At 45.0% G+C, this 10,644-nt stretch overlaps 2 protein-coding genes across 2 annotated transcripts in view; both read left to right on the forward strand.

Moving 5' to 3' along the window:
- The first annotated feature begins 3,581 nt into the window (after positions 1-3,581).
- On the forward strand, positions 3,582-4,303 carry LOC123503419 (forkhead box protein O-like). The gene is made up of 2 exons (XM_045253185.1): positions 3,582-3,968; positions 4,238-4,303. The coding sequence occupies exons 1-2, from the start codon at positions 3,582-3,584 to the stop codon at positions 4,301-4,303; spliced, it is 453 nt and encodes a 150-aa protein (XP_045109120.1).
- A 4,832-nt stretch (positions 4,304-9,135) lies between these two features.
- LOC123503737 (forkhead box protein O-like) overlaps positions 9,136-10,644 on the forward strand; it is a 361,702-nt gene continuing 360,193 nt past the window's right edge. The window contains 1 exon segment of the mRNA XM_045253728.1: positions 9,136-9,890. Coding sequence (XP_045109663.1) covers positions 9,318-9,890 — 573 coding nt within the window. The 5' untranslated portion in view covers positions 9,136-9,317.

Genomic DNA, 10,644 nt, shown 5'->3' on the forward strand with positions numbered 1-10,644 from the left:
CCGGGACAGCGAGGCCACAACCCCTCGAGTTACATCCCGTACCTATTTACTGCTAGGTGAACAGGGGCCACACATTAAGAGGCTTGCCCATTTGCCTCGCCGCTCTCGTGATTCAAACCCTGGCCTCTCGATTGTAAGTCGAGCGTGCTAACCACTACACTACGCGCTGTGTGTAACTCACCACGGTCGTATGCTGGTCACCCAGCCATTACGGAGCGAGCTCAGAGCTCATAGACCGATCTTCGGGTAGGACTGAGACCACAACACACTCCACACACCGGGAAAGTGAGGCCACAACCCCTCGAGTTACATCCCGTATCTATTTACTGCTAGGTGAACATGGGCCACACATTAAAAGGCTTGCCCATTTGCCTCGCCGCTTACCGGGACTCGAACCAGGCCCTCTCGATTGTGAGTCGAGCGTGCTAACCACTACACTACGCGGTGTGTGTGTGTGTGTGTGTGTGTGTGTGTGTGTGTGTGTGTGCGAGTGTGAAAGTATGTGTGTGTGTCAGTCAGTTAGTAGTTTGTCTTGATAGGTATACCATTGAAGCTGATAGTGACTGCTTGGATAAGGTTGTGTGTGTGGTGGGAGGGAGGTAGACATCATCTTCAATGCCTTCAAACTGCAAGACATCTCTCGCTTTGGTTAAAAAGTGTATCGCCATATTTGTCAGTCGAAGCTGAAAAGTCAGTATTATAAATGTTTATAGTCGAATATAAGATGGACAGCATGTAGAAGTTAGTTTGAGACAAAGTCAAAGGCGAGACAAAGATGATGAGGTCGTGTACATGAGACAGAGAGGAACACCATAAAGGAACACATTATATCAGTAGTGAAGGTAGATGTTTGGATGATGCGTGTAGCAGTGGACGGAATAAGGTGGACGTGGGAAATAAGCTGTAGCGATCACGAAAGGGAGTTGAAAGATGAAAGTCACCATCGTAATACTATCGCAACACACGATAACGTACTCGTATTCCAGCACAGTTTGAACAGTTCTGGCCAAAGTTGGTACGGTGAGACGGCCTCTTTAAGGAAGCTGGTCACTTGAAAGGTTTCTGCAGCCACTGGAGGAAAGTAACATGATAGCCAAGAGGTGGAGGTAAACAATGAAATCCTCAAAATAGTTTTGTGAAGGAGATTCGACAGAGCCGTAATCCAATTTTTTTTATAATGGATCTTTACATCATCAATCCGTTTATTAATGAGCTAATTAATCAAGCGGGTAAATATACTTTGACATTCTTATTAAGCGAGGGATTTCTGAAACTCGTGGCCTTGAGAGTAACGTGTCAGCGTTTCCTGTACACAGCCATCTAAGAGAACGAAGAAAGAGGGATCTGAAGCCACTCTAGGTGTGTTGCCCTACATAATAAGAGTGAAGCAAAAGGAGGCTCTATTCTTTATTTTTTGTATAATATGAAAGATTTTTATTTCGGAAACATCACTTCCAATGTACAGAACCTAGCAGATTGCTCAATGAAGAGTAATTATGCTCACTCAGAATTTGGAGTAAGATGATGGAGAAAATCTGGAGAAGGTGAGCGTTAGAATATGAATAGACTTGTTATGTGCAAGAAGCAAATGTGAACGAAAGTAAAGACAGAATGCTAGTTTGAAAGATGGTAAGGACACACTAGGAAGTTCAGATACTGCGGTAGATCGTGGGCAAAGAAGCAAGGAAATTTCTTCTAGGACTTCAGTTACAAATGTTTATGTGAACGAGAAACAAAGGAAGAATGTGCATTGCTAGTGTGTGCGTGTGTGTGTGTGTGTGTGTGTGTGTGTGTGTGTGTGTGTGTGTGTGTGTGTGTGTCTGTGTGTGTGTGTGTGTTTGATAGTAATGATAGTAATAAGCGGTTTATTATCACTCTGCTATCATCCCTCCATGAAGCTCTTTGCCCGCCTTCAAATGTATGGTAATTATAGTAATGCTGATGATAATAATGGTAATCATATGTTTTTTCACCTAACAATTCATAGAGTTCTCGTCATCTTGGCAGCTACATGTCAGTTACAGAAAATTCAGGAAGAGGAGAGAAAGTTACCTACTTAGTGGTGGTGTTAGCGTTGCAGAGCAGGATCACAGTCGCCTCGTGGCCTTGGTTCTGATTGTTACTCACCAGCCAGTCAAAATAAGTATTTCAGTGTTATATCTATACATAATTGTACTCGCCTACTGTTAGACAGAATTCGGGAGTAAACTCACCCACGCTGTCAGTTTTGTCTCACTGGCCTGTCCATGGTAACCAGAACGAGAGAAATAAAACTATGTTCGTGCATCTGTCTCAGACAAACAGACGCCAGACACACTTACCAGAAGTATTTTTTGGCTGATGAGCATGAAGGCAAAGAAAAAAATAAATAAATAAAAAAAAACAATCCACCCCAGAGTTTTTCAGACTTTGGAGCCATCTGAATATCTTTAAGTGTTCAGTGTCTGGTCCTGTGAACGCTGGATGGGTGTATTCTCTTGTGGTAGCGCAGGTGGCGTCACCTGCCTCAGGAGAGCATGAGGGGCTGGTGATGGTGGGGGAAGAGAGACGACGTGGTCGGCTCACAGCCTCGAGTTTGTGGGATAATTCTCCCCAGATTACCGCGGAGAAATATGCAATTTCCGCTGTTCAAACCATGAGTGCGGGGAAGGTAAACGCTATGTAAATCAATCAAGAAAGTTTTCTTATCTTTATTCCTGAACCAGTTCTTTGATGGTCTCAGAGACTCCGAACAAATAGTTCGAACTCTGAATCATATTATGACTCCTCCCTCTTCTCGTGACTGTAGTACCATTGCGTGAAACGTCCGTAAGACAAAGGAATCTGACCTTTGGCATTGTGCTTCATCAGCGCACCTCTCACCTTTGTGACGTGTGCTGGATGGATTTATGTTAATGGCTTACTCGAGTTTGATGCAGGTGTGTCGCATCCTGCCAGCGGAGCCACGAAGGCTGACGACTTCCCTGCTCAGTGTTGTGGTGCTACTTACCGCGACGCTCGTAAGCCCCACCAGTCTGCCTTAGCAATATCCAGAGCGGCGCTGTAGCGGCTGCGACAGGTGCATGATGGCCGTTCATTGAGTTCACCTGTGCAGGCCTCTTCGTGTGGTGGCGCCGCCCTGGTGGGCGGAGCTGCAAGTTGGCAGTGACGGCTCTCGGCTAGACGACGAGCCAGTGTCGTGTGGACGCGTGAGGGAAGACTAGCGCGTTCGTCGGTGCTCCACACGCTCGCAGACTCGATGCTCGCTTCCCTGACTAACCTTCCATGGCATGCTGGACATTGTAATTGTACTTGAAACTTTTGTTGACTTCCTCTATGTTTTCTCACGTCACAATACTCTTGTCTGAGAGTAGGAGAATGATTAGTAATACTGCGTGGTGTCCGTGTCTAGTGTAGTTGTGCTATGTGTCGTGTTATGAAGGGCAACGACATAGAGGGGACTTAGGGGTCCTGAACCTCCATCCTTAGCCCTGGTTGTCTGTCTGCTGTCGTCAGTGTTTGTGCGTTTGTGTGTCTGGGGACTGGCAGGGACGAAAGAAACCTGTCCTGGCCACTGAGCGCCTCTGTCACGCCTAAACTTGATGGATTGTAAGGCGGATGTCATACCACGGGGCCGCTGCAACACGTGGCCCCCGCCCCTTCAGGATGACTTACCCACTTCACACTTCTTCCCCCCCGTGTCTCTCTCCTCCCACCATCCTGGCCAACAGCAGCCAGTGGTGGGCGAGAGCGGCGGGTGCCCAATGGACCCTCAGACTGCCGCGGTGCCTCCTAACGGCAATGCCAAGAAAGGTGTCAGCACTCGCAGGAATGCTTGGGGCGGCATGAGCTATGCCGATCTCATCACGGCTGCGATCTCGTCAACACCAGACGGGCGCCTCACCCTCGCTCAGATCTACGACTGGGTGGTGGCCAACATCCCTTACTTCAAAGACAAGGGCGACTCCAACTCCTCTGCCGGATGGAAGGTAGGTATACCCTGTTTCGGCGACGCGTGCTTCCCGCCGCCTCAAAACAACGGTGTCACTATGCACGCACCAACGAGTAAGCGAAGTTAGTTTATCACGGTCCACAAGTCAGGCCCTGCTTCCTTTGCTTTCATTTAAGTCACACGGGTAAGGTTTGCAACTCTTGACGTCCACTGATAGACGACAAAACACAAAAGCGTTTAGGCTTATTCATATTCTCGAGAGATCACCCCCAAAATCATACCGTTAATTTTCCATGTCCTCGTTAGAGCCACGCTGTATATGTTGAAAACTCGGCACTGGCCGGGGTGAGAAGAGTGACGGACTGGCCGTGACCGCCGCCGGCGGCCGGCAGGCGGCCAGCTTCACAAAAGCCCTAGCAGGGCGTCCATCGCGGCGCTACGGCGTTGTCACGGTGAGCTTCTCCTCCTTGCGAGATTCCCTGGGACCATCACAATAAAATATCTTCTCGGAGTATAATTAAATGATCTATCTATCTATCTATCTATCTATCTATCTATATATATATATATATATATATATATATATATATATATATATATATATATATATATATATATATATATATATATATATATATATATATATATATATATATATATATATATATATATATATATATATATATATATATATATATATATATATATATATATATATATATATATATATATATATATATATATATATATATATATATATATATATATATATATATATATATATATATATATATATATATATATATATATATATATATATATATATATATATATATATATATATATATATATATATATATATATATATATATATATATATATATATATATATATATATATATATATATATATATATATATATATATATATATATATATATATATATATATATATATATATATATATATATATATATATATATATATATATATATATATATATATATATATATATATATATATATATATATATATATATATATATATATATATATATATATATATATATATATATATATATATATATATATATATATATATATATATATATATATATATATATATATATATATATATATATATTCATATGTGTGTGTGTGTGTGTGTGTGTGTGTGTGTGCGTGTGCGTGCGTGTTTACAGCGCGTGATGACTACGGCCACATCTATCCACATGCAAGTGAAAACTATTTGTACTGTACTATTGTTACCAGCAGGAGATGTAGCGTCCTTGGCTGTTACCGTAAAGAGAGAGAGAGAGAGAGAGAGAGAGAGAGAGAGAGAGAGAGAGAGAGCTGTGCGTTCTTATCGAGGCTTATTGCTCACTGCTGCTGCTGTCGTGTGCGCTGGCAAACATTTATGCTGCGCGCGCACGCACACACACACACACACACACACACACACACACACACACACACACACACACACACACATATATAAATGAATATATATATATATATATATATATATATATATATATATATATATATATATATATATATATATGCTTTTTTTCCGTCATTCATTCATTCCACACACCGGTACTTACACAGTTGGAGAGCTTGGTCTGTCCTGTCTTTAACCTACTCCTTCAGTTTACAAATTTTGGGTTAGGGAGATCTGTATCGTACGTGTACAACTATATTGGGTGTAGGAGACCAAATAACAGCTACGAATCACAACTGCATGGCTGTGGTGACGTGACCAGCAGGGCGGCGGCAGTCTCCGCATCGCCAACCATTCCTTGTTCTGGATTGCCTCATCTCATGCAGCTCACCTGCCTTCCTGCATACTCTGGGTGAATTCATGCCACGCTGATGAATTGATGATGCTATTGGCGTACAGGTGAACAGTGACGCTGAAATTGAGGCTACAAACACAGTACAACACAGCACATCAGAGCACTGCACAAAGGATTACATCTTTTGAGCTGTTGCAGCACGAATATCAGACACAAGGAAATACTACCTGTTTACTTGCTCAATGTGTGTGTGTGTGTGTGTGTGTGTGTGTGTGTGTGTGTGTGTGTGTGTGTGTGTGTGTGTGTGTGTGTGTGTGTGTGTGTGTGTGTGTGTGTGGTGCACGCTTCTTACTGATTTTACGTGCCGGTGACTTGTATTTACATGTGTCCTTCGTTAAGATTTATTTCTTCCTTCCTCATTGTGCATGCTTATTGGACACAGCAGAAATAAACAAATATCCAAGCCTTGACCTTCTACAGAAAAATAACACGCGTAAAGATTCAGCGACTGTACCTAATCAGCACTGCACGAAACATAGTCAGTCTAAGATTATCGATGACCCACAAATTAGTCAATGAGCTGAACTAGAAAAATAAAGAATACGCGAATGAATTACGATTAAGGTATGGGGTCGAGCGGAGATAGAGAGAGCTCAGAATACAGCATATGCATTATGAGAGGCAAATCAGGAAGGAGGAAGAGTATCAAAGCAAGGGGAAGAAGGTGGAGGCTGAGGTACTGTACATGTTGCATCTCGCAGTGTATGGAAGACGAACAGGAAGACCTCGTGGGAGATATCTGGTTTAGGTTTCTCTGTAAACAGGAAGTAGGTGTGATAGGCAAATCTAACAAAAAAATGCAGTAAAAAGAATGAAACGGCACTGTCAAGGGAGCGGAAGTAACAGCTGCTACGAGGCCTGTGATGTGGCATAAGGAAGGTAAAATATTGAAGCTAAATACTGCATACTTCTCAACCAGGAATAATGAAGGGTGAATCTTTAGCCAGATATAGGATGCACACCTTGCCCAAGTGATCGATTAGTATTTTGGCCCTTACCAACAAGGTCACAAAGGCACTGTGTATAATAAGTATGTGAATGGAAAGGACAGTCTGGGCGGTGGGTACACTTCATGGCGTCATCCTCTCCCAGTGGAGCGTGCGAAGGCTGGAAGTAATGGAGCATCGCAGAGAACAGGACTGTAACTTGTGAAGCGACGTCACTCGTACATCCGCCGTATGTTAAAACGTTTTGCTGCGTATACAAAAAAAGAAATAGCAAGAGGATGTTGAATGTAGCATATACACTACGCTATCATACACTGTAGCTGTGAAAATTGTGTGTGTGTGTGTGTGTGTGTGTGTGTGTGTGTGTGTGTGTGTGTGTAGAAAGTGATTATTCTTAAGGAGGTTGCATGAATTTTCATAGATGGACAGATGATACCTTGACGGGGTTTGGAAGACTCCACACACGTGCATGTGGCAGCGTGCGTTGCTCCCGACGGCCGCCCGTCCTCGAGTTGCTACCATCGTGAACGGGAGGATTTGTTAAATTAGATTTTAGCATGTTGGTTTTTAATCAATAATTTTTTAGCATGTATAGATATAAATGGTAACGCTGGTTATAGCAGAACTAATAACAAACAATAATAGTAGTAGGTAGTAGTAGTAGTAGTAGTAGTAGTAGTAACAAATTTTTAAAATTCGTTTTACTTCTGTTATCAGGAATGGACGAGTAACCTAAAAAGATGAGAGGAAAGAAGAAGAAAAAAAAGTTGAGGGAGGTCATTGTCTTACCGTAGACTTACAGATCCTGGTGACGCTTAATTCGTTGGGAACGTAGCATAAGTATGAACGATATAGGATGGATTGCACCAAAGGAACGTTAAAGCCACGTCCATACCCTTACATGTCGTTTGTGTGTCCATCAAGTGTCAGGAAAGTGCCTCTCTATTGGACAGAATTAAATGTTGCGCCCCCTTGAATACTACATATTATTTCCCTTCTGCATGCCTCTTCGAAGAAAAAATTTTGTCAGTCGTCAGTGGGAGGGAGCGCGAGTAGTATAATGAGGGTTGGGTGACGCTGTTACGGGGTGTGACGTTGCTGTTGCTTCCACTGTGCCACACACAGAAGGGTATATCTGTGCCCGGGTAAAACGCGGGTATTTCTTGTGTTCTTTGTCAGCTGTAGTGCCAATGCCTATGGCGGCTGCGTGAGGTGAAGTGATGGAATAGCTTGGGTAGTATTCTTTAAGCAGTGCTATATGATCCCATTGTTGGTAGGACGCTAAATCAATCTCTCATCAGTATATTCTCGCTTGTGAAGAGATGTCAGTGCTGGGACGATGCCGCTCTGCTTGTGTTACGCCGAGGGAGGCTGTGAGTAGAATGAAGTGACAGAGGGAGTTTAAATCGATATGTTTATCTTTCAGTATCAAATATTATTAAGGCGTCAAGTTGTGAAGAATGTTGAGAGAAACGTCTTGCATCTTGCTCCTCCCTAACCCCCTTGAAGCAACTCCGGCCTTCACTCATTTATCGCTCCCTTGTCTTTTCTCTCCGCCACCTTCAACACCGCACAAGCCTTTCGTTTCCTAAGTCTGTTTCATTAATTGTTTAGCGGGTTGGCCGTGGATTTGTCTAAAGATCTTGGGGTCACCGTTAACTGTGTCTGTATCCCGGCACGTGTTGAATATCAATGCATGTCACTGGTTGTGGCGTGTAATTGTCAGCCTGACAGTATAGTCAAGTGATACAGGAAGCTGGTGACTGTGACCCAATTCAAGGCCAGCTGTGTATTCGCTAGCCAGCAATTGGTGACAAGTTAACTCCTCGGGGCGTCAGTGCACCGCGTGGAGCAGCTCTTGTCTGCTGCTCTGTACTACTGCCGCTCAGGGCCAGGAAAAGTGTCCTCAGGCTGCCAGATCACCTTTCTCCTGCAATAAACAAACAATTACAGCGAGGGAGAGTGAGAAGTTAAATATCATATGCGTAATGAGCAGCAAATAATAAACTTTAAGGTCAAATATGGGATTAAGTTTAGCTCTTGTCAAGCTACTGGTTGCCCAAGGACGCGACTCTGTGCTGAGTAATTGTGGCAGTGAAGAACGTGTGTTCCTGAAGTACGTGTTGAGACGACATGGTAAGACAACGACGAAGCCGAACGGGTGAGTGGGTGGCGCATCCGTGCAGGGTCTGACTAGGAGAGGGAGGTGGGGGTGTCGCCACGCTTCCCTTCAGGCACCGCTGGCCTGGTCTGGGAGAAGCTCAGGAGGAAGGAGTTGCCGAGATATATCACTTGGTATCTTAACAGCCCGTATCTTGTAGCCTCAAGTACAGTGTATGGTGATAGCGGTCATGGCCAGTGGCGCCGCTCTGGTGGCGGCAGATGCGTGCAGTTGGGTGTCGGCGTGATCGTCAGTCAGTTAGTTGGTGGGCCGCGTAGGTTGAGGACGCGCGCTCCGGTGTGTGATGATAATGTTGAGCCGCCGTGGGCCCCGGTGACGCCGCGTCTCAGCTGTACCACCACTACGCGTCACCGCTTACTTCACTCTTACTGTGTGTCTTATTGTTCAGAGTTTTAACACAATGGCATCAGGTTTCTTTTCATTAGTGAAGGAAGAACCCGATAGTGGGCATGAGATGGAAACTACGCCAGTGGCACTACCGCCCACTAGTGCGAGTATGGGCGGCCACACTCCCCCTGGGAGTGGCGGTCGGCACGTGGCCTGCCCACCTTTGCAGGCAGCGATGCCACTCACGCCCATAAGTTCTCGCCAGCCTCCCCTCCGCCGTATGGAGATTGACCCAAACTTTGAGCCTGTGGCTCGGTCTCGTTCCAACACGTGGCCGCTCCCGTGTCCTGAAGGTTATGTGGAGAGTGAGGAACCTGTGGCGGTGCCGGGGGAAGGACCTGTCGTCGACCAGGCTCGGCCGACAGGAGCAATGGGCGGTCTTGGAGACCCTACTGGGGGTCCGCCTAAAAAGAACACTTCGCGTCGCAACCCGTGGGGCAACATGTCCTATGCAGACCTCATCGCCCAGGCCATCATGTCATCACCGGAGACCCGCGCCACGCTTTCCCAAATCTACGACTGGATGGTGCAGAACGTGCCCTACTTCAAGGACAAGGGCGACTCCAACTCTTCCGCCGGCTGGAAGGTAGGCAGCAGCAGGCGCGGCCGGGGACGCAGCCACCACATGGCTACTGTTGCCGCTGGCGTCCTGCACGAGCTTTATACTGTTAGTGCTTGTGCCTCCACATTTCTTGAATATGTGGCTTAGGGGAACGTGTTTTTGTGTCGATCAATTGCGAAGATGTTTTATGTGCAACAAATTTAACCACCGAACATGTAATTACATGTTACTGGCGTGGAGCCCATAATATTTCCACCGCACTACCGCCGGAATGTGCTGCTAAATTAGACGCTCTAGCAGAGCTTGTAGAATTAAGTGAGAGTGTTGTTGATGGTGTGGATGAGGCGCACACGGGTCAGCGGGGCGGCTCCAGCGCGGCGCCAGCATCAGCCCGCCCGCCCGCCCGCCTCGATGTTTGCTTATTGCATCCCATGACATTTATCAAGTCACTACAGTACGTGTGTTTGTGTGTGTGTGTGTGTGTATGTATGTTTGATGTGTGTGTATATGTGTGTGTGTGTGTGTGTGTGCGTGTGTATGTGTGTGTGTACAAATAGGACAATATTATTTCCATTTAGTTAGTAATATATAGAAAAAATAAGTACCCGGATTTGTTTATTTCAAATCGTATATATACGGTTTAGCAGAACGTGATGCAGTTCGGTGTGTGTTCCTGCGAGTAGGCAGGGCCGGACGGACAGCATAAAGTTTGTCGCTGCTTCCTGCTGATCATTGTGGCACTTTTAGAGAAAATATTCGCATACACGTTGGTATTCGT

Source organism: Portunus trituberculatus, chromosome 14 (assembly GCF_017591435.1).
Source record: "Portunus trituberculatus isolate SZX2019 chromosome 14, ASM1759143v1, whole genome shotgun sequence".
Lineage (NCBI taxonomy): Eukaryota > Metazoa > Arthropoda > Malacostraca > Decapoda > Portunidae > Portunus > Portunus trituberculatus.

What these genes read in the sequence shown, in the direction of transcription:
- LOC123503419 (XM_045253185.1), top strand. Translation starts at nt 3,582, where the DNA reads ATGGATTGTAAGGCGGATGTCATACCACGGGGCCGCTGCAACACGTGG. An exon ending in ACTCCTCTGCCGGATGGAAG is followed by an intron (nt 3,969 to 4,237) that starts GTAGGTATACCC and finishes TGTCCTCGTTAG; the next exon opens with AGCCACGCTGTATATGTTGA.